The sequence below is a fragment of the Scatophagus argus genome, chromosome 18, assembly GCF_020382885.2.
Source record: "Scatophagus argus isolate fScaArg1 chromosome 18, fScaArg1.pri, whole genome shotgun sequence".
NCBI classification, from domain to species: Eukaryota; Metazoa; Chordata; class Actinopteri; family Scatophagidae; genus Scatophagus; species Scatophagus argus.
In genome coordinates, this window is record NC_058510.1 from 11344605 (window position 1) to 11369393 (window position 24789).

At 38.9% G+C, this 24789-nt stretch overlaps 1 protein-coding gene across 1 annotated transcript; it reads left to right on the top strand.

The window, feature by feature from the left end:
- The first annotated feature begins 289 nt into the window (after positions 1-289).
- On the top strand, positions 290-18149 carry phex (phosphate regulating endopeptidase homolog, X-linked). The gene is made up of 22 exons (XM_046371210.1): positions 290-455; positions 3785-3841; positions 3981-4142; positions 4454-4537; positions 5253-5479; positions 6387-6455; positions 7529-7645; positions 7849-7932; positions 9004-9146; positions 9327-9420; positions 10077-10205; positions 10548-10649; positions 11766-11843; positions 12280-12383; positions 12480-12538; positions 12908-12962; positions 13964-14031; positions 14124-14254; positions 14374-14439; positions 14888-14992; positions 15434-15510; positions 15585-18149. The coding sequence occupies exons 1-22, from the start codon at positions 332-334 to the stop codon at positions 15685-15687; spliced, it is 2238 nt and encodes a 745-aa protein (XP_046227166.1). The 5' UTR covers positions 290-331; the 3' UTR covers positions 15688-18149.
- The last annotated feature ends 6640 nt before the right edge of the window (positions 18150-24789 follow it).

A 24789-nucleotide genomic window follows, 5' to 3' on the forward strand; every position in this document is an offset into this window, starting at 1 on the left:
TGTAGCTACAGATAGGCTGATAGCAGCACAGAAGCACACTGGGAAAGTGAAAAAAATCTGTGCTGTTAAACTGACCTCAAGAGAGCAAAGAAGTGTGTTAATTGAGGAAGATGTGACTATAACTTTTTTGGATTCAATTTTTGTCCTTAAATGTGATTTTTTTTTCTTTTTTTTTTGTAGGTGATGTGATTTTCTTTTATTTTTATTTTTTTTTAAGCCAGATATTTTTGCTGCCTGGTGTATTTTCACTAGTTTGTCTTCTCAGTGCTTCCCCACCTGAAAGCTGTGTGAGTCTTTTGAGAGTTTGTGTGTAATATAAGTGCAGTAAGTCATGGAGCTGGAGCATTTAGGTGGCAGTGGGGTTAAACCCGAGAGGGGCAACACGCGTCTCTACAGGATAGCACTGGCCATGTGTGTGTTTCTCTGTGCCGTTCTGCTGCTAGCACTCATACTGGGTAAGTCCTGCACACACATGCACAGACATACACAAAAAAGATCCACATACATTTTTCCTGAACCTGCATTATAATTTGCAAGGAATTTAGCGGAAACGTATCGTACAGCGTATGTGCAGCCCTCATATTAAAGTACATGCAGACTGCAAATAACACACACAAGCAGACTGGTGGGAGCAAAGGTCTTTGTGGAGGGCTCGTGGGTAACTTGTGTCAAACTATTTTTGGTTCATATAAGGTTTCAAAAACACCCACATGCACATGCAGAACCTTGAACTCTCCACAATCCTCTGTGGGAGTCAAACTGCACTCTGTAGGGGGGGGGGGGGGGGGAGAAAATGTGTATGGTGACACTTTGTGGGTATTATTTCCTGCAGAATTTAATTAGCAGGGAATTGTGTGGTAGAGTAATGGGGAGGAGGTGTGTGTGTGTGTGTGTGTGTGCGTGTTTGTTTATTCATAGAAGGCAGTGCACACTGATTAACAATGACCTAAAATCCCAAGTACAGATGTACCAAAAACAAGTGATTTACATTTGAAGTCAAGAAAACATGCAAAAGATAAAGTTATTATGAACACTATAAAATTGCTAAAAATAAGACAGGTGAAGTTACGATACTTTGATCCGGTGATTGATAAAGCTGATTTGTATAACAACTTTCCAGAAGTTCTGAAAGGCATAAAAATGAGATGTAAAAGAAACAAAGGACAATATAAAGACAATTTAAAACACAGAAAGAGTCAAATTTGGCAGATTAAACTGTAATCAGTCTTGTTTTAGTTCCTTCAGTTTCAGTACCATGTTTCCAAAGGTGGCAAACTCCACATGACTGACCTGTCATAGAAAATGCTTGCGTCTAAATGGAACAATGCAGTTGCTTCTGGCAACTTCCCTTATTTCCTTATTTTAACTTTTTGAAGCCCTGAACCGGTGACACTTACAGGCTGGAGGCATTATGTTTTCAGGTTGTCTGTCCGTCCCATTCTCGCGAACATGATATCTCAGGAGCACTTTCAGAGAATTTCTTCAGATTTTGCAGAACTTTGGACTCAAGGGCAAACTGATTAGACTGACATGATGTGATTTTACAGGAAGTCAGTGTTCCTGGCCTAGAATAAGTCCCACTGTAAAACCGCAACTTGTTTGTATTTCAGTTTTTATAGAGACAAACAAACAAGATGTAACATGTGAATTAGCAAGCTTTAAATGTCACGGTGGACATAATCTTTGACCTATGGGCAGAGTCAAGCTAGTGTGTTTCCCAAAATTATCCCTTTAAGTGAGTCTTCATGTGTACTGTTTCAGTAGTTAGGCTGTTTCAGGAGCGTGAAGTTGTGATGATGGTCGTGGTTGGGACGGGTGTATGTGCGTCTGGGGTGGGGTAAGCATTGTTTTTTGTTATTGAGGGAATCCAACATTCTTGTGGTGGTACTGATGCGTGGTTATGTTATGTTCCTGTGAAGGCTACGCCGTACCACACACCCACTCTAATGGAAACCCTCCTTTGGTCTCCAGCCATGCAAATGACCAGACACAGGAATGCTAAGTGGTTGTTTGATTCTTTTGCTTTTTAATGATTTTAAAGAGTATGCCTCTTAAATGTGTTTTTATGTACATGCATGTTTGTGTTGGTGGTCAGTTTGGTATCCTAGTAATGAACATGAGGTTGGTATTAGCAGTGACACTGGAGCCTCAGACATCTGTGCCTGTGTTTAAACCGCTACGTGCATGTTTCTGACTGAGCAGTTGGGGGGGCTGTTGAGGTTGTTTCAGGCCAAGCGGGTCATGTGGCATTGAAGTTGTGAGTGTGTGCATTTCTACTAAAAGTAGACACAGCACAAAGGCAACTCACACAAGCAGCTCTAACTACACAACAAGACCAGTCAACCCCTGAGGTCAGACATTGCAGCGCAGCTCCGTAACGCTTCACTCATGCGTTCACAATGGGGATTCAGTTGCTAAATCTGTCAGCTCACTTCATGAGCCTGTGGAGCCTGTGGACGCCCTCAGAGCCACATCACAGTGGTTTCTGTCAAGAGGTTAGAGAAGCAGGCTCTCGTTCACCTTCCAGGAAAGGAAGTGAATGGGTAATCCTGTGGTCACTACTATGAGTAGTATAAACAATGGGTGGCTCTCTTCTGTCTTCTTGTGGCATTCTAAGTGCTCTTATTAGAAGTGTGTGAGGTAATTATGATTGACAGTCATGTTTCAGTGAGAAACTTGATGTATATTTTACTCAAGATTTGCTTGTGATTTAAGGTAAGACTGTATAAATAAAGATTATGTGGTGTATGACGTGATACCACACAGCTATAAGTTACATTGCGATTGAAGGTGGTGATGTTCTTTGGTACAGACAGGCATGAGGTTAAACATCTGAATCCACTAAGTGTTTACTCTTTTGGTGGAGCTCTCCAGCTGTAACAACTGCACTTTGGTCTGTATTTGTCCCATCGGACAAAGAATGGATTGTGAGAATGTCCCTTATTGACTGACAACTGGTATCATTTTCAGCTGTATGAGAGTAAAATTATCTGACACTTCAAGTTCTCTATGCTTTATTTATACAAAGTATTATAAAAATAGATAGAAAATTACTTGATTTGCAGCCTTTTCAAGAATGTAGTTTATAAGAATATAGAATATATGCTTTCTTTCGTGTGACTTTATTTAATCTTCTTTTACAAGTAATTTAATTTTAAATTTGAAACATCGTTCATAACTGTACTGTATGCTAGAAGCATGACTTTCTGGTGACTAAATGGGTGGAAAAAGCTCCTTAATAAAAGTATGACTTCTGCATTCGCTGTTTCGGTACAAGGGGATCTGGCTGAAAATGTTTGTCTTACTAATGAGTACATTTTCACAAATGGTCCATGTGGGTGATGTACTCACATTATTGTATACACAATCTTTCTGTCTCCATTTTGCAAATCACATTATTTTGACAAAAGACTTGGTTTTCCTGACTTTTTAACTGTATTTCATGGCCTTTATCAGCGGTTAACTCACACTGATTCATCCTTTGTGATATATGTTTTGTTGTCCTATACATCAACATTCTCTGGTTTCTCTGCTCTATTAATGCAAATCTTTCAGGTGATTAATTGATTATGCTCAAAAACAACATTTGAGGATCTCTTAAACAAAGCAGTTCCAACAGTTTCAACATCCAAACACTGCTAAACGACCAGCAAGCAGTGGCAGACCATTTGTCGTCTTGTGGGAAGTGCGGAATAGCATGGACGCAACCTAAATGTTCTACAAATAAATAGAAAATCCATTTCATTTGTCAAACTTCAACTCCTTTCTTCTCTCTCTCTCTCAGTCTCTCAAAAATCTAGTCAGGAGGAGTTCTGTCTGAGCCCAGAATGCATTGAAGCAGGTGAGGAGTGGTGGTAAACATTTTACATACAGTTGCTGTCAGCTCCAGCTATTTAAGTTGCAATTTAAGTGATTTAAAAAGTTATTCATTGCACTCATCTGACTGTGTATTTATGTCGTTGTCTCCTTCCACCTTATAGCGGGATCTATTCTGAGTAAAATGGATCAGTCCATAAACCCCTGTGATGACTTCTATACTTTCTCCTGTGGTGGGTGGTTAAAGGAGAACCCCATCCCTGAAGATTCGTCCTCGTTTGGCATCTACCCCTGGTTACGGCAGCACGTAGACATCCGACTCAAAGGTGTGCTCAATGCCTGAGCTCATCCAGATTCACACAAGTACACTTGACATCAAAATATAATATGTAAAATTTCAGTAAAAACTCTTGATTTGTGTACTTGCATCAAACTAAATGTTTCCAATAATGTTCTACGTTACCTCGTCCTCTAACATTTCTGCCAGAGTCATGTCAGATTCTCTTGGTGGTTGCTCCGCAGTGAAGACAACAACTCCCATGATCCCATGTCACTGTCTTTTGTTTTGATCGAGAGACACCAATCAACAGAAATTACATGCTGTGACGTATGACACATATTTTCTTTTCATTGTCAGAGTTATTAGAAGCTCCTTTGAACCCTGATGAACTGGAGGCAGTGGCCAAGGCTAAGATCCTCTACCGCTCGTGTATGAATGAGAGTGAGTCCAACAGGCAGAAATTTGGTTTTGTCACTTAACCCAGGGAAACTATATTTAACTATAGCGGGTGAAGTGGCAATGCAAGACTTTATTATTTAACTGTAGTTGTCAATAAAACAGCAGCCAAAGGTGTAACGTTGTTGATTATGGACAGAAGGGACTATGTCCTGGAGGCAACATGACACAGGACATAACATACTACATATGACTGAACAAACCCATCTGCCCACATAAAGCAGAACATATCGGCTTCATCATAGATCAGTTGGTAAAAAAGCAAAAATTTTTCGGTATCACAGGCTCTTTTGCTAAAGGACAAGTCATCTGCACAAGGTATTTCAGTCTTCTCCATAAAATCCACAAATTTCCAGAATCACGATTGTTTCCCCATAAAATCCCCCTAAGAAATTTGAACAGTTTGTGAACATCTTTAACAATAACCATAACTCAATAAAGGTATAGCCAGTATTCCATAACACTGAAATTGATTTCTTGGATGCCACCATATTTAAAGGGTCCAACTTCATCCAGAAAGGTCATCTGAACATCTGATTTTATTTTAAGCCTACAGATTTCCCTGCCCTTCTTTATAAGGCCATTTTCCATCCATGCCAGACCTTTAGCGGCAGTTTCCATTCGCAGCATTTGCAGTACAATCGATCAAAATGCTGAACATAATATCAGTTTCTTTATTTCCTTGTTTGGCTTTACATAGCTATACTGGAGCAGTTGGACTCCAAACCAATGCTGAAAACCCTCAAACAGCCTGAGTTTCGGTGGCCTGTTGTGGGGGATGGACTCGGTGGGGAGTATCAATGGTCAACGGATCAGTGGAGCCTCCTGAAGACTCTGGCAGAGATTAGGAATCAGCACAGTAAGAGCGTCCTGATTCGCCTGTACGTCTCCCCCGATGACAAAAACTCCTCGCACTACATCATCAAGGTCAGACATCCATAGTTCACTGTTACTGTTTATGCATACATTTTAGTTAGACATCAGAATAACCCCCAGTAAACTGCAAGTTGTTAGTGTTACTCTTTCATTTATGTACAGATTAAACAAACAAAAAAGATACATTGTGTTAATTAGTGAGCGGTTGGTCGTTGCTGAATTTTGAACAAAAACAGGCAAGCTGCTACCCCTGCTTCAAATCTTAACGGTTTGTAAGTTAAGCTAATGCCTCTAGCTTCATATACAGCTGACAAAAGGAACTGGCTAAAGGACCACGCTTGTGGTTTTGTGGATTTCAACCAATTAAGTTAGTTCATATTGCAAATACTTTTCATTGCAGCAGGCCATTATCCAAAACATTAGCTGCAGTCTTTTTTAATTAAGAGCATAGAGAGCTGACACATGCCGAGTTACAGGACATAATGCAGCATAGTAAACATCTGGCCGCTTACATTTTTGTCAGTAACTTAATGCAGTTGGTAGCAGGAAATCGATTGGACTTTTCTTGTTGGTACTCAAGACAGCTTTAATGAAATTAGGAAATTTGAGAGTCAACTGTTGAATGGCAAACATGACAGCGTATTACAGTACTCTTTTGTTTTTTGCTTCAGCGTGAGGGAAACATGTGTACTCTTACACATGAGTTTTAATTTAAGATGTTAAGAAAAACAACACTATGCTGTCTTGTCTCAAATGTAATATATATACATATATATATACAATTTGTCATTTAAAGAGACAAAATCGCTAGCCGAGGACATGAATGTGGATAGAGGTTCAGTGCCTTGCTCAGCTACATTTTTCTGGTTTTTATTACTGCAGCAAAAGTAACAGCATATATGCATAAACACACCCAAAAAGCAGCAGACACTAACCTGTGCTCTCTGTCTTTATGTAGCTCGATCAGGCATCTTTGTCTCTGCCCTCCAGGGAAGACTACATCACCAACACTTCCTCCGCCCAGGCGGTGAGTTTCTGCCTCATCTTTCACTCCTTTTACTTGTCATCTAAAAACTTCTCTTCCTGCAGTAGCTATTTCCTTCCTGCTTGAGTGATAAATTGTAGCAGAAAAGAATTTCAGACACTTCAATTATCAGATGTTAATGTTGGGATTTTACATCAGCGTCTGAGAATGAGAACAAGAGCTTCTCTCTCTCCACTCAACATTTTCACTAACGCTAGACAGTCATAAGGCAATTAATCATACGACAGGCAGATGATACTGATTGCCCCACTAATAGCTGCCTCATTAGGCCAGAATAACAAAGTGCATTGAGTGTGCAGTATCTGATTTTTCTCTGCTGGATAAACTCTGTCTTATCCACGTACATATACAGGTCTACACCAGGTCGTGGGAAAAAGCTGTACTTTAGATTGCAGTGGAGTGCCTTCTAATTTGTTTTCAAACTCCACATAACAACCTTTGTGTCATTATTTAATTACTGGCTAAAATATGTAGATTTTTTTAACCATATATGAACTTATATTATTGTTTCCTATCATGAAGATTCTTTTTTCCTTAATGTGTGGTTTCCAACTTCATAACTATGTTTAGTCAAATGTTCTATGACATTACTGAGAAACTATATTTGATGTGTGATAATCACTTCCCAGTGATATTTCTGATTCATCGAATATTCAAATTATTCTGTTTTTTTTTTCCATTTGTATTTTCTTTGTTGTTCATGAAATTTTACGTATATCGTATGTATATTTCCTCTACGTCGACTTTTCAAGGGTTTTATTCATTGAATATTTTCAGCTTTACAGTATATGTCCCTTAAATCAGATAATGATGAAAAAGCCCAAAAACATAACTAAATATGAATACCCTTTACTGATACAGCCGTACCATATCATATCAGCTGGAATATAAGTCCTTTTTTTGTTGTCTGATGGAATCTGATATTTAGATACAGATAGATATACAGCAATAAAGGACGTTTGTCTTATTTTTCCTTTTTCTTCTTTTCACCCTCTCACCCCCCTCCCTGTCTCTGTCCCCCCACCCACACACACACACTCTCTCTCTCTCTCCAGTATCGGGCTGCCTTGCTGAGTTTGATGGTAGATGTAGCCGTCATGCTGGGCGCTCCAGAGAAGGCAGCGCTGATCCAGATGGAAAAGGCTCTCGCCTTTGAGACCAAACTGGCTCATGTAAAGACGTCATGTCAGATAAATAAAATTTCACTTAATGTATGGAGAGGATTTGATAGGCCTCGAAGGCTTTGGTGCTAGCTTTATTAATTGTGAAATATCAAATTGATTCATCAACTTCACCAACAGTATGAAAGTAAATCATCTTATTTTTATATATATGATCAGTTCTGGGAGTGTAACATTGCTCACTGTGCCTGCAGATCCTGATCCCCTATGAAAACCGCACCAGTGAGAACATGTATAACAGATACACACTCTCTCGCCTGCAACGCTCCATACCACAGGTACCTGAAATGCATACGCACACACAAACAACGACCAGATCTATTGATGCCTTCCCTTGTGCTTCACATACATTCATCATCATTTCTGTCACATATTTCTTTTTTATGACGTAAAACAACCAGCCAGAAGTGTTTGTACTACATTCACAAACCCGAGTCATCCTATCAGGTCTCCCTCCGTGTGTGCATCAGTAAATACTGTATTTTTGTATAGTTTGTCAGTTTTAAAATGAGATACATGATTTAAAAGTGACATCAGGTGTTATTAAAAAAACAAAAACTGATAACAAAGAATCTAAACTGAATCATAATAGTTTGTACAGGTTTTACAAGTTTAAAGAAACTGAAAGATAAAAAGTTCCCTAAAAGGACAGCAAGACTAATGTTCTTAAGCCCTGCTAGTGGCTTAGTGAAGCTGTACTTAGGCACACTCCTTCAGACAGCGTTAACATACTGATGTCCATCACGTATATATTATGTTCTCCACCTTAGATCACTGTGTTAGCATTGTATTATTTACTAGTTATCACTAAGAACAGCTGAGGCTGATGGGAATGTCATTTCTTTTGCAGGTATTTGGTCATTACCAAAGTGTTGTTGAAATTTAAATTTTGACCTGATGATGGCGGTAGAGGAAAATTCAGTGGACCAAACTCAAGTTTTTTCTGGTTGATTTCATCCTGGGGCCTGCATGAATGTCTTTACTCAGTTTCAAGGCAATCAGTCCAATATTTGTGAAGATGTTTTACCCAAAAACACAAGGATTGTGTCAACTTCTCTGTGGCATTTTGGGAGAAATCAAAATGAAAATCAACCCCTTAGCTCCCCTGAATTCGACTGTACAGGGGTACTTCCGAATACTTTTCTCTCTATAGTGTATATCTAAGATTTAGCAGTGTCATTAAACTCGAATTAGGTGGTTATGATGCACTTTAATTCAGTAAGAACTTTAGGGCCCAGTGGTTTGCATGTTGTTTCAAAACTTCAAAACAAAAACTGTGTTGGAGAATAATATTATCTGTGTGATTTAAGTACTTTTAACTGTATGTGTTTCCTCGTCCATCTCTGTAGTTTGAATGGCTGGGTTTTGTAAAACGTGTGGTGGAGTCTAAAGACGATCCAACTCGGTCCATCTCCTCCTCTGAACCCGTCATTGTTCGAGCTCCGCAGTACTTCAAGGAACTTTTCAAACTCATTAACAACACAGATCCCAGGTACACACACACACACACACACACACACATACTTGAACAGCTAGACAGAAAACACACACAGACTGATGAACACACACTGGGGCTTGAGGGCTCCTGCCTCTCATTATAAGTATATTATAGCGTATAATGAGATTACATGTAGGCATTTAATTAATGTCCCTCCTCTCTCTATCTCTCCAGGACTGTGGCTAACTACGTACAGTGGAGGACTGTTTTTTCCAGGATCACCACTCTGAGCCGACGTTTCCTTTACAGATACCTGGACTATGCTCGGGTTTGTACAGACCAAATCTTCCAAAATCCCAAAATATCATATTTGGTCATTTTTAAATTTTGAGATTGAGTTTTCATAATTAAATGCCCCATCATTTGTTGACTAGCACAAGAACCCTCAAAAACCAGTTACATTAGGTAAAAATGCAGTGTAAAAGTGCTTTATTGCAAGGTCATTTGGAATCCAGTTACTATTCATATTATGTCACTTTTCCAGTTGGAAGAGATTTCTTATTTGCCTCAAATTTGCATGTAGTATAGGCTTAGCCTCATATACTGTAAGTAAACTAATTAAAATGCCCTTTTTTAGTTAGGAAAGTCCAAAAACTTTCAAAATGTACGGAGCAAGCCCACACGCTGAGCTTTCTTAACTTTTTTCAGTTTCTGGTTATGTCTCCAAATGTTCATGACAATAATTAGAGAGCGTGGAAAGTCATGTGACTTTGAGTTTTCTATTTTTAAGACCTCCTCGTTGAACTTAATAGCATGCCATAAACGCAAATTATGACATATGTAAAAGAATGCTATACTTAAAAAAATCAGTGTGTCATTCCCAGTTTCCCAGGTCGAGAATCTCTAACAGAACCTCTAAGTTTGTACTATGTGGTGGAAGAGACAATGTCACCTTGCATCTCTGTCTCTTAACACCCCCACCAGGTAACCACAGGAACCACCTCTCTGACCCCGCGCTGGGATAAGTGTGTTAACTATGTCGAGAACTCGCTTGTTTATGCCACTGGGCGCCTCTTTGTCAACACACACTTCCAGGAGGACAAGAAACACATGGTGCGTGTGTTCTACACATTGTGACATCATGTCCTAAATGATGGGTCAAGTGGCTCATTTTTGGATATGTTTAGTTGTGCAACAGATGTGTGCTTGAGTGTATTATGTCTGTGTGTCCCTTGGAGATGATGTCAGACATTTAATATTGTGCCTTGTGCGTCAGTGCGGGCGTGTGTGTTTACATGGCAAAGACAGTGAGTGCTTTATGTGTTTTTTTTATTTGTCTCAGAGTGCTGTGGGCACAACTATGAGTGCATGCATGTCTGCTTTATCTGGAAGTCACATCACATCTTTAATCCTCTGTACAGTTCTAATTAATTTCAATGTGTGCATGTTTGTCAGATGGAGGAGCTGATTGAGGGCGTTCGCTGGGCGTTCATCGACATGCTGAAGAAGGAGAACGACTGGATGGATGAACCAACGAAGAAGAGGGCCATAGAGAAGGTAAGAAGAGCTGACGGCTTCATCACCCCTCATCACGTCTTTTCCATATTTCTCCATTCTTCTCTTTACTTTTTTACTCTCAGTTCTGAGTTGTGTTTTGAAATCCTTGGGTTTTTTGGGTTTTTTTTTTCAAGATAAAGCTGCAGTAACATTTTTTTGTTTTGTTTTGGGGTTTTTTTTTTTGCCACTTGGGGGCAAATGCGAAATATCTGGCTCTTTAGATGCAAGTCTTTCTTTACCAGTTTTTGGTAATTGGCAGGTAGTGGATCTATCAGAGTTTTTTAATTTATTTTTCTACCTGCTGCAGATGTCTGCTAATTATTGATCTGAAAAACATTAAAAAGCTTGATAGAACTGAGGGGAAATTGCTGTTTTTTTCTCCGGATTCATCCCTCTAGGCGACTCTTTTAACATACAAATATTCATGTGATCCTGAGCTATTATAAAGACACTTTAAAGACGCTTTAAAGAACCAGTTTGTACTCAGTTGCCTGTTCCAAACATTTTACTCTCTACTTAAAGCTGCAATTTTGGACACTTGAGGGAAGTTATATTTAAGTGCCCCCCAAGATCTTAGAAATATATTTCCCACTTTGGTTGCCAAATTAGATACAAAGCCCAAACAGTGAACTAAAATAAGCCAAATAGTGCAGAAGAGGGGCAGAGCCAGACTGGATTATTGGTTTCTTGATATAAAATTATTAATTACTGCTGTGCTGGCCTTCATTTTACGAAGTGAAAAACCATTGACTTTTAAAATGTTATTTGTTCCTTTCATGGAGGACTGCTGACCAGAGTCACCTTGAATCTTTGTTACTACCACAAGCAATGTTAGATTTAAGTCTGTCTAACATCATTACATTAAAATAACCCCTTCACTGTTCGTACTGACAGTTTATTTCCTATGACAAAGAGCCATTTCAGGAGCTGGAACATCTCTTGCCAGGGCACCTTGACTCTCAAAAGTCCTCGCTCTTTATTGTTTGTTGTGAAACTTATTCAGCGTTTGCACTCACTGTCACTTACTTCTAAGAAGTGTCTAATGAATCAGTGTATGATTGTGTAAAAACCTTTTTAAACCGTTCAGTACATTCACTCTTGTCTCACTCTCTCAAGGCTCATGCAGTCCTGGCTAAGGTTGGCTACCCTGAGTTTATTCTGAACGACACCTACCTCAATGAAGATTTAAAGCAGGTTTGTATGATTTAGCACTGCTGTGAGTTTGTTTGTTACCACAGCAAGGGATCATGGGATCAGAAATTAATAATGACTTGTGGGAAGAGGATTACTGTAAATCAAAAGATAAATGAACAAGCGTACACAATTGATTATTTAATTTTCATCACGGTTTTTCCTTGCTTTCATCTACTTGCCCATAAATATGATTTCAAGCGATTCAAAGGCTGAAAGATTCTTAATAGTTTGTCTAAGATGAATCACTTTACGGTCAGAAAATGACTCAATACCAACTTGTTTTTCTAAAATGTCATCTTTTAAGAAAAACAAAGACGGCAAGTTAGCTGACTTTAGGGGCCGCTGGAGCTAAATTTCTTATCCTGATGGAATATTTGCACTGTGTAATGTTACCTCAGTATTCAACAGTGTGTCTATGCATATGTGTGTGTTTTAGCTAGAGTATAGTGAAAAGGACTACTATGGGAATGTGATGCAGACGTTGAAGTTCATCGCCCAGTCTGATATCGCCTGGCTCCGGAAGAGCGTCCCACGTACAGAGTGAGTGCTTGACCTAACCTTTCAACCTGCTGTGTGACCTTTTGTGTTTTACTTATCTTGTTGATGTGCCATAATGTGTGTGTGTCTCTGTTACAGGTGGTTTACTAACCCAACAACCGTGAACGCCTTCTACAGTTCCTCCACAAATCAAATTAGTAAGATATGATAGTTGATTACATTTTATTTCATCATTCAGAAATTCTTGAAGCTCTGTGCAGACAGGACAGCGGCACACTGCAGCACAGTGATTTCAATTAAGTATCTGCTTATGAAACATTTTTTGGGGATTATGTTTCCCATTAAATGGCTGAGTAAACATTTTGGAATCAAAAATAATTAGGAATTTGCTGTAGAAACAAATCAAATCAAACAGAGGAGAAAGGAGGAAAGTGCTTTCCAAAACCAATCTGTGATCTCTTTCATAATTGTTACTTTTAAAAGAAATCACTTCTTACTGAATCTTGTCTGGACAAGGCTAAAGACCCAAAGACACACACACAAACTATTTTGATCTTCTCATTTAGGATTCCCTGCTGGAGAGCTTCAAAAGCCTTTCTTTTGGGGACGAGAGTATCCAAGGTGAGATTAAAAAGCTGTGACACGCTCTACTAACAGACCAAAGAAATGCCACCTCATGCTTTAATCAGGAGCTCTGAAAATAATTCTTCTGACATGAGCCTTAGAAGACCACAGAGAAGAACTGTAGTGGTATGGCCTGTGGATAAACAGAACAATTTCATACCTCCATAGATCATGAAATTACACTTCATTAGAATTAAGCTATGATTTATTTTTACATCACAAAGTCCTATAAATATTACGTGTGGATGTGTGTTTTTTTTTTTAATCCATTGGTAAATATTTCACAACCATAAATGATTTAATCCTCAGTACTTTCATACAGTATGAAAGATCTACAGGATAAAATTATTCATAATCCTGATACATTATTTCTAAAATTGTCCTTTATCAAATATCTTAGCGACACCATACTGTCTAATTAATACAGTCAATGAAAGTGACGTTCCTAAAAATATGCGATTATATTTTACACTGAATGTTTGGTCACAGTGAAATTTACGCATGCATTTACTGTAGCCGGTGAGCTAATGGCTTACAGCCTCTTTGTCTGCTGGGGAACTGGCTAGTGCTAGTCAGTAGCCAGGTTCTTTCTCTGTACTGCACTTAAACTTTGCTCTGGAATTTGTTCTGCGCATTGTACAACCTCCATTTCAAAAACACTGGACTGTGCAAAACATAAAAATAATTAGGTTGCAGATCATTTCATTCACTGCAGGATATTGAAGGTTAGGTAAAAGACTATTCACGCTAGCATGTTTACTAACTGTCACTTAGAATGTTTGTTTGCTTGTTGCCAACAGAAATTCACACAGCTTATTCAAAATAGTTTTACCATTGATGTCCCCTTGCTGCAAAGTATATTATTCATCCTGCAGGGATTTAATTATACTGAAATGATTTTGACATTAAATTTGGCTGTGACTGCTCTGACCTTGGCATCACTCATTCTATTCAGAGAAGGAGCCACATGTATAAATTTCATTATTGTCTGTTTCCAGATCTTTAAGTTATGGTGCCATCGGGGTGATAGTAGGACATGAGCTAACACACGGCTTTGACAATAACGGTAAATACTGATCACCAAGAATAAAGCACCCAAAATAATATAATAGATTTCTGACAGAGTGTGATTTCTGTGTGGTGTTTTTTTATGAACAGGTCGCAAATACGATAGTAATGGCAACCTTGACCAGTGGTGGAGTAACTCATCTGTAACAGCCTTCAATGAGAAGACCCAATGTGTGATTGAGCAGTATAATAACTACTACTGGGAGGAGGCAGGCTTAAATGTAAGAACTTGACTTTGCAACAGCAGATTGAGCTCAAAATAAACCCTTTAAAAACATTAAATTAGAGACATGCATATTGCGTTCTGCTCTGCCATTAACTTGGATATTTTATTCTATAGGTGCGTGGCAAGAGGACTCTGGCTGAAAACATAGCAGACAATGGAGGAATAAGAGAGGCTTTTAGGGTAGGATCTGTTTTCTTACACCGCAATCTCACTCTCTGGGATCATCTATTTCTACCACATCGACTTGCAATAACTGCTAAATAGGCCTTTCATGGGGCAGATATTTTGATCTTTCTTGCAGAACATTGCAGGTGTAACTAATAACATTAATTATGAGTTTATTGCATGTAGGTGTGCCTGTAAGCCATGCAAATGATTTAGCATGAATACTAGTGCCGTAACGCTCTCACTTTTACCTGTGTCTGTTTTTAGTGTGGCTTGTGTTTGTTATTGGTTGCACGTGTATTTATTAGCTGCAACTGTGCTTGTTATTATTTTCACATTTCAGTAGTTATCTGTATTTCACAACTCGAAATGTCCTTGGTGTGAAAGGACTGTTTCTGAAACTTTCTAGCTGTCATGTGAAGAAGTCCAGGGGAGAAAACTTTCTCTTTATATTTGTGTGCAGGCGTACAGGCGGTGGGTAGATGAGAGCAGAGGCGGCGTGGAGGAGCAGAGGCTGCCTGGAGTTGGACTGAACAACAACCAGCTTTTCTTCCTGAGCTATGCACATGTGAGGACACATACACACATACACAGATACAAACTATTTTTAGCGAGCAAGATCATTTCTGTGCACTTCTGGTCCCATGTCTGAATATTTCCCTCCCGAGAGGCTAGTTTAGCAGAGTTTATATTCAATTAAGATTTTAACAGTGAGATTTCTGTCACAGTTTTAACATATGGTGCTCTACCATATGCGTTTTGTGGTGTGCCATCATCAGGAATTTTCAAATTCAGTACTTTGGAGTATTTCTGCACTGCGGTATTGCTACTTTTATGTAAGAAAAGATCTGAGTACTTCTGTCATTACTGTGCATGGGGGATTTTTTCCTAATGCTGTAACACTGTATTTCCTGTTGGTTGCCCTTATACAATGGAAGGCAGGGAAGAGGACACATTCTTAATACACACAGACAATTAAATAATGCATCCAATGTCTTCTACTCTGCAGGTGAGATGTAACTCATATAGACCAGAAGCAGCCAGGGACCAGATCCAGAGTGGAGCTCACAGTCCACCAAAATACAGGTGAGTACACAGACACACCGATAAATGCACACAATCCTAACAGCCTCACCATTACCATCACTGATGTCCTGCAGAGTTATCGGAGCGATGAGTAACTATGAAGAGTTTCGGAAAGTGTTCAACTGTCCGGAGTCGTCAGTGATGAACCGAGGTGCACAGTCCTGTCGGGTGTGGTGAACTTTGACCTCAGCCTGACTCTGAACCTGTCCAGAGCTGTCAGCAGGACATTTGTTGAAAAGGTTGATAAAACTGGACTTAGTTCATCTTGTGGACGTGGGAGCAACGAGTGAAAATGAAACAGCGTTGTTCTCACAGGAAAAAAAAAAAAAAAACGTAACGTAGAAACATGTCAGGATTAGAGCCATTTCGGCCTTTTATATTATTACTGCAACAAATCAGATTTTTTTTTGCAAATACTTTTATTGCAGTTACTGCATAAATTATGACTCCTTGGTAAGGATTGTAATTTATAAGACAGAAATGTTGGGAAAAAGTATATAAAATACATATATGGTACAATGAATAGATTTCTTTTTTATTTCAAATCAACATTATTACTGCAAATGTAATAGTAACTGTCAGGTCAGTGTCTGTATTTATTAGTTAATAACCTTGTTGATGAATTCCCCAGCACCCTAAATCAAAAAGTTAACTCAACTCGAGTCAGATTTTTAGAGTCTAATTTTATCCCATGTTAAGTCTTAAAACCTGATATATCCTTGCTGTTTTTCTTTTTTTTTTAAGAGATAATTGTGAAAGTTCATATCATAATTTTAAAATCGAGAGCAACTCAACAAGGAATATATATCAACCTGCTGGCATATTTTTGAACACTTGATATGGTTAACCTCCTGAAGACTGAGTTTGTTTTGTATTGTGTGTATTGTACGTGGGCTCTCCTTTGATGAGTTCTTTCTTGGTTTCTGTCCCACTTTGTTTCAGTCTTGCTCATGTGTTAGACATTTATATTCATTCTCCTGCAGTTCAGCCTGAGGCAAATGAACCCACAGAATTACAAGCACTCAGACTACAAGATGTACTCTCTCCATTTGTTGTTCTTTGTGCTGAACTGCACTGCTGAGGTGCAATCACACACCAGCTTGTTTGGAGTATTTGATTTTGTATCGGAATAAGAGTATTTTAAACAGCAGGTGTCACATCTCAGTCAAAAAAATGTGAAGGATGTATCTTCTTAAGTATTGCTTATCAAGAGTGATCATTAAAACATAACACTGTTTCCTGAGCCCAGTGCTCAGGATTTGCTTCGTAGATTAAAATGATTGCAAGCAGAAAACTTTATTTCACTCTTTCTTGTTTTTATATGTATCTTCCTTTTGAAGGACTCTCATAGTTGAAGTTAACTGATTCCTCTCATGGCTTTACTTGTCCTTATGAATGGCTGTGCCAGCTCTTCATAAGGTGGAATTAAGCCTAGACATAAGATTTTACTGAGTCTTCGAGATATTGGTAATTCATCAAAACATTTTATGCATTATGGCTACACGTGTTAGATTATCTTCCTTCACTACTGAGTGAAGGTCCATATTACCAAATTAAAGTTATTTTACTAATTAAAACCAAGTAAGACAGTTACATAGCTAACTGAATTGATTGAGTGAAGAGGTAACGTGGTATGCTTGACAAATCTGACCTGACACTTGTTGAAAGGCTATAATGATGTTAAACTGAGGAGATTTTTAAATCACATTTCACATAGATCACTACCTCAGGTTATGAAACATGACACCAGTAATGTTAGACTGAATTACTAAAATAAGGTCTGGTTTTGTAATTCGTTTTGTAACCATATATGATTAAAACAATCATAACTTAATCTACAACTGATTAATAGCTGGCTTTAAAATATTATTTTAAAGCAAGCCCAACCCCTAAAACTATTTGTTTTAGAAGGTTTGTTATAGCTTGTGATGCTGCTCTTGATTGGCCACACACCAGATGTTTCCTAGCAACTGTTTTACACACTAAGTCTTTATTCGCTAATGGATTGCTCTAGTTATGATGGCGCATCCTGATTTAGTAAATCACAATTTTGGAACTTAGCTGGTTGTTACAAGAACTAAGGAAGTCTTTTGCACAAACTTAGTAATGGAGCTCCAGACAAATGGTACAACACACTCCTCCAGGATACGGTAGTACTCAGAGAAAAAGTAGTACACCAAATCTGTCCGAGATTTTTTTCATTTACTAGAAATCTGGTTGCAACTAATGGCTTTTTTCATTTTTAATTGTATGTGATTGTCTATTAGCTATCTGTACAATAATCTTCAGAATTTCCCGTTGCCCATTGTCTTCAAATCTCTTGATTCCTCATTTATCAAGTTGTGGATGTTTTATTTTTTGTTTCAGCCCTACAAAATAGCATCACTTTGATTACCCAGTAAGGTTTATTTTGAAATGCTGGAGCATCCACACCTCCACAGAGGAAATTATGAAACTGAAACCACTGTATGTGTCAAAACTGAGGTTCTTTATTTACGTTATACTATGAGCAAATCTCTTTCACAATGTATATATTTCTAACCTAATATTTGTTTCTGTATGCTGTGTTTGTTGTTTTGGTTGAGCCTTTTCTGTCATGTGCTAATAAAAGTCTGAGAGAGTCTGCTCCTCCTTCACCTCGTAACTTCTCTGTGATTCCTAAAGCGAGTTGGAAATGTGTGTGTGTGAAAGAGAGAGGCTGGACAAGGTGGCAGTCAGTGGATGGAAGGTAGTGATGGATGGAGGACAAGACATGAAGAGATTGGGATTGCATCTGAAAGCATGTCCATTTATTGATTCTCCTCTAGACCTTCGATCACGCACACACACACTTTCCACTCTCACTCTCATATCATCATCTTTCATTCATTCAGCAGTTCCCATGGAAACGTATTCTGTGTGCTTTCAGGAGGCTCTTGAAGCTGTCACTGTGTGTATGCATTGTGTATGTGACTTTTGGTGTCTCTTACATTGTCAGGCAGGGGGTAACATTAATGACTTGTATCTGTGGCAACACCAGCGGCAGTCTCATCAATACACACCAATTAGAAAAACAGACCAGTGTCAGTGTATAATCATGTTGTGTTACTCTCTCTGTGTGTGTGCGTGTGTGTGTGTGTGGGTGTGTGATCTGGAGACAAAGGGAGAGTAAGTGATAATGAGACAAGGTCTTGTTTTACTAGATGTGTAACCAACATCATGGATCAGACCCCTGGCAGCCATTCTTACACTCTGAGACACATTATCGACGGCAAATTCGACCACTGATGTGTAAATGTGTACAAAAAACAGATGAAACAACTGTTATTCACTTTATTACTCTCCCTCAAAATGCAATCAAAGATTGGTGCAAATATTTTAAGTTCAACTTTCCAACATCAGTTATAGGCACTGCATTTGTAAAAATACATACAATAAAATAATCCAAACAGCAAAAAAGTAAACACATATTTTTAATCAAATGAAATAGTACAATAAAATAAATAATTAATCAGAAAACAAAACATACAGTCCTACAGGAAAAACTATAACAAAGTTGCATACTGCCACCTGTTTGTCCAGTTTTAAGGCATTGAGAGAGAGAATTATGTGGTAAAAATAATTTTCAAAACCTGAAAACACTGGATAAACCTTTAAATATATATATTTATGTACAGGTATAAATAGCATAACAAACATAGACTTCAGCTACTATGAAAGCTGGTCTAGAGCAAACCGTCTTGACAGTGCTGATGGAGCTGCACAGAGCCCAAAATGGAGGAAGAGACTGTGATTTTCCGACATGTATACGTCAGATGATCAAAGCCCTTGCACTCAGTCCTGCTAACCACAGACTAACATGAGGCTCAGTCCCTGCAGCTACCTCAAAGATCTGATAGAGCATTTAATATTGAACCTCCTTACTGACTTAATGCCATTACTTCATTGAATTGTGATAAATCTGTTTTTGTGGCCAGTGTAAAAATGACAGCAAAGGTGATTAAACCGCTGATTTGTTTCCAGAGCCCAGTCCCTGTTAAAAAAAAGAAAAAGACACCAAACTGCACACATTAGTAAATGTAGTACCAGAGGGGCAAAGCCAGACCCCAACAATCACTAAATAAAAAGTGATGGCTGCAGTGTGTGGCAACCAGGTCAGATAGTTTAGATAAATTTCTACCTCCAGTTTTTTATTTTTATCTCTATGATGTCATTCGTAGATTTGGGACTGACCTTTTGTCAGATGCTCGCCCCGATGAAGGTCTAATGACTGAGAGCTGGGCTTTATTATTATTTCATGGGCATGTTTTCACCACATTTGAATTTTTGCTTCACAAAAATCCCACTCTTTTCTTATAAAGTGTCAACATTTTTACCACTGACTCGCCCTTCACTTGAGTGTACATAAACACTCTGCCCAAAACAAAGTGACAGCCCTGAGCGGGGCGATAGCACGTTTGGTCTGCGTCTTCCACAGTCAGGTTCTTCCTGATTGTCTGGCCCCTCCCACCTCATTGGATAAATGGCCTCACCTGTTTGGAGCCAATATAAGCTGAGTGGTCTCTCTTTCTCAGCTTATTTTTGTTCTGTTTGTGTTTAGTTCATGTCACAGGTAGTTTAGGTTAGCATTTCCCACACATCCACCACCTCACTTAGGTTGCTGCCTTAATAGTTTGTTTAAATGGAGTTATCCTTAATAAATTTCCATAACTTGCTGTGTGGACCTCCTGTCTTTGTCAAACTGAACTAGCCAAGCTTAATAACAATGCAAACCTATGGGAGCCAATTGCTTCCATCTGTGGTCAGGCATCATGACAATATACTGAACAGTATGAGATGAGGGAGAGTTGTACAGATTTTGCCGCCCTGTACTGATACCTTTGTATATCTTTGTATCTGGCTGTTGAAAGTGATGTTGCAAATGGATTTTTGCAACAGTGTGGTTAAGTAACTTACAACCTCAATTCCATTAAAGATGAGCTGCTGGATCAAACATAATTAAACCAAGATGTGATGAATTGCTAAGCCTTTTGGACATACTGAAAATAGTACAAGGACTGTTTGGAACCTTCCACAGGTGAACAGGTTTGCTGGTAACAAGTGATAGTATCGAGAGCTGAGTATGAAAGGGGAATCCTCAAAAGGCTCAGTTGTTTGCAAGCGAGGATGGAACATACATGGGCTTGGGAACACTTTTTAAAAGAGTTTTTGGTAAACGTTTGGAAATGTTATTTCACTTTTATACAGCATCCCAACTCTTTGGAATCAAGGTAGTAATTCATCAAGATTCACTACATTAGCCTAAAACAATTTTTCAGTTGAATTTAGAAAACATGTATTTTGTCACACAGCCCAATCCCTCCATTATATAAGCCCTGCAGATTAGTCAAACCAAGCAGCGAGTGGCTAGCAAGTGGATGTCAGTTTGCAACAACATCAAAAGCAGCAGCTATTTCTGCTGTCAGAGGCTCCGACTTGGCTTGATGCCAGAGCAGAAAACATCTTGTCTTTTGTGTCCTCCAAGTTCTCCAGGTGATGACAGAGGTGAATGATCCCCAGGAACACATCAATTCACTGAATCATTAAATACACACCCACACACACACACACACACAATACAACACATACTCACAAGCCAGTCCCTTTCTGCTGGGTTGGACACATACAGTTCTGTTTCTGTCCAATAGAGGGCAGGGAAAACATACCTTCAGGGCCATTCTGAGGTGCAGTGCAGATTACAGATGGGTCCAGTAATCACAGAGATTAAATTAAGCTTTCTGGGAGGTGAGAATGCCTCTTCTCAGATATCACACCTTTTAGTAAATCGGGTTTTCCTCGGGCACGGCTGAAGTCATTGGGGCCTCTCCCAGTTTTCTTTAACAAGCTCTTGGCATTCAGCTGCCTCACTCATTATCGTCTGTCTCCTTCTCTTGCATTTGTGCAGAGAAGCAGGATGAGCAATTTTATCTGCATCCGTCTGTATCTATCTTCTCTGTTTCTGGCCTGCAACTGTAATCAAATCTCAAAGAGGCTATGAAGATGACTTTACTGTATTTCTCATTTCATGCCCCTCCCAATGACCTCCCTCTTCCATCACCACCAGCCCCGCCGCCACACACACACACACACACACACACACACACTCACAGCGTCCTTCCTGGCCTCATGAGCTAATGTCCAAATGACATTTAGAAATTATGAATGCTGCTGACCACCAAGAGGATGCAGAGACTTGATAGACAGAAATAGCAGAGGAAAACATAAAGACAGATAAGTGGATATCATAGAAGGAGATCCAGAGGTTTGAAACTATGGAATAGAGGATGCTCAAATTTTGCATGATTCTGAATTTTATTTTTTGCAAAGTAATTTGCAAAAATGTACAGAGGCTGCAGCTTTATGATGGAAAAAAAGGTGATGATGATTAATTCATTCCTTCAACTCCAAATGCAAATCAGACCAACAACTTCTGGTCTTCAGCCAAAGCTTTCAGTTTGGTGAGTGTAATTCCTGACAAAACCTAATCCAGATCATTTTTTTCCTTGGTTTTGTTGTTGTTTCCCTTAAAAGTTCTGAGTTATATCTTTGTGGTAAAAACTCACTGAGATTAAATACCAAACTCTTCAGTTCCCCTCAGCTCTGCAAAGCATTTTAGCATCTTTCAGCACATTGTGTTGAGTTTCTATCTTACAAGATTGCTGTGTTGGTCGACTATCCCCAGTGTAGGTGTGCAATTCCACAAAGGAATTATCCTGCAGCCCAAATTCACAGCTTCTGGCTGCAGTGGTCTTATTCAGTACTGGACCAATGAGAACAGGATCCAGGAAGTTACCCTTTGAATATGATCTTACAAAATGGAGAGTTTTCCTCCTGCAGTTAGACTAATTGATTTGATATTTAAGAATTCTTAATGATAAAGAGAATACTACTAATAATACTAATTTCATTAATGGTAATGTAATAATCTACATCAATTAATGTTTACAAAATTTGCATTTTGTGGTGTGTGTGTGAATATAAAGCCATAAAAAATTATCTCTGGCATTCACACAAATATGAGCAGAAGTTTTTAATGTGAATAATTAATTATATCCATCACATTATGACTCCTCTCATGTAGAATGGAAAAAAAAATCCTCCAATCATTTGAACTGTAACAGCATAGTGCTGAAAATTTGCTTTATTAAAATTAGACAAACTGCCTTTTTGAGTGGTACACTCGTACGTTTTCAGAATACATTCAACTTTATGTTTATTTTCAGGCATATTCAGTTAGAAACTAAGATTTTCATATCTGGAAAAGAATTTGTGGGATAACTGGTTTGGGTGAAAAAAAGTTTTCAAGTGTTTTCTCAGTTTTCACTCCAGAAGAAGGTGGCTCTGCTGCATCCCAGCAACCATATCCGCTCACCATAACTGTGGATAGATGGGTAAATAAATAATACAGAAGGAGGAGAAAAAGGAATGAAGGGACAGAGTCTTTATTAATGGATGGCCTCCACCAAAACAGATGGATTGGGGGATGGGAGGGGTGGAAGACAAGGAGGGTGGATGGGTTCAGAGGAGTACGAGAGCTAAAAAAAAAAAAGAGAAGCCTTATTCATGAATATCTGAATAACAGCAGGTCCATATAGCTCTATTTAATTACAGAGGGAATTTGTCATCCAGATGGACAAACATGGGAGCAAATGAAATGTGGAACCCAGCGGAGCACAAATAAGGATTGCACGCCAAAAGTTAAAATCACAAGAGGTGCTTCCCCTTTTTTTATACCATTCCTCTCATCTGTCCATCTTCTACGCCCGGGCGTGTGTGTAAGTGTATCTGTTGTCGACAGTTTTAAAACCCTGGAGGATTTCTCCTGTTTTTTTGGTTTTTTTTATCCTCCTCCTTCCACTCCGTATGTGCAGAAAATAGTCTGGCACGCTTTCCAATGGCTCCATTAATTCTCTCCACCTTCTTCTCTCTATCCCACACACACTATTCTGATTTCTATAAATCCTTTAGCGACACTAATTAGTACTTTTGTTATCAGAAACTGCCCCGAGCCCCCTATATCTCTGCAGTCTTTCATTTACTATTCTGCTCTTCCTTCCTCCCCAGGGAGACACTTACTCATTCATTCCTTCACCGCTCGACTCTCACTGGACTGGTAATGGGGATTAAAGGCTAATTGAGGCTGAACTGAATAATGGATTATAACATGCACAAGCACATGCATGCAGATGTTTTTTGTGGTTTGTTTGGGGTTTTTTGTTAGTTTTTATCTGTTTCACTGATTTACCGTTTTGATTTACCGATTTACAGTTGCGTTCCTACCTTGACTAAGCAGTGGTGGGTCAAGTCTTCCAGGCAGTAGTTGCAGTGAGCATTACTTTCCATTCTTTGTGATGTCTTTTGCTTCGATTGAATGTGAAAGTGGTAAGTGAAATCTCTTGACAGTTTCCCGTCAATGTAACATGTAATTTTTCATGATTCTCCTGCAGCACATGCTCTCAGGAATTTTCTTTGCAAGATTTTGGTTTTGTTTCAGTTTATTTTTGCAAATTTGTCGATATATTTGCCAACATCTCATTGGGTATATTATTACCAGAAGTTCAAAATTTATCTGCAGTCCTGGAAGAGAAAAGACAACCCGCCATCTTGCTGCTCGGCATGATAATGAAATTATCTTTATTGAATAAATGAATTATTTTGACTTGTATTACCATGCACAATAACTTTTATCATGTGAGAGAACCATGTAAGCCAGTTTAATAGTTACAACACTTTCTATATGAGCATCATACAGAGGGACTGAAGAGAAAGTTTTTTTCCCCTGTATTTAACTAAAACTAAAATTTCTGAAATCTGCAGAGAGGAAGGAACCATTCGTTGGTCCCACGCAGACAGACTAAAGGCTGTTTGGCTATTTGATTTCATGGGTCTTAATGCAAAGACAGACAGACAGACAGACAGGCAGAGTGTGATCTTGGTCTGTCTGCATTCATTATATCCTCCACTCCCTGCTCTCTCTCTCTCTCTCTCTCTCTGTCTCCATCTCTTTCTCTCTCTCTGTCAAACACCTCCACACCATAAGCAGATTGGGAGTCAGCAGGTGTGTGTTGCTGTGTGTGTGTGTGTGTGTATGTGTGCGTGCGTGTGTTTTTTTTGGGGGGGGGGGGGATGGGTGGCATCACTATTGCCATGGGAACCAGGGCTTGTAAAAAAGAAAGTCTGGTTTCTATGGCAACATGCTACACAACACTGAGAGATGCTTCATGCATCTGCAACAAGGATGAGGACACTTATTGTTAAGTG

Bases quoted from the DNA above. Each gene is read 5' to 3' on its own strand.
- phex (XM_046371210.1), top strand. From the start codon at position 332: ATGGAGCTGGAGCATTTAGGTGGCAGTGGGGTTAAACCCGAGAGGGGC. The intron at 11,844-12,279 runs GTTTGTATGATT...TGTGTGTTTTAG, and splicing joins TCAATGAAGATTTAAAGCAG to CTAGAGTATAGTGAAAAGGA. The intron at 14,255-14,373 runs GTAAGAACTTGA...TTTATTCTATAG, and splicing joins GGGAGGAGGCAGGCTTAAAT to GTGCGTGGCAAGAGGACTCT.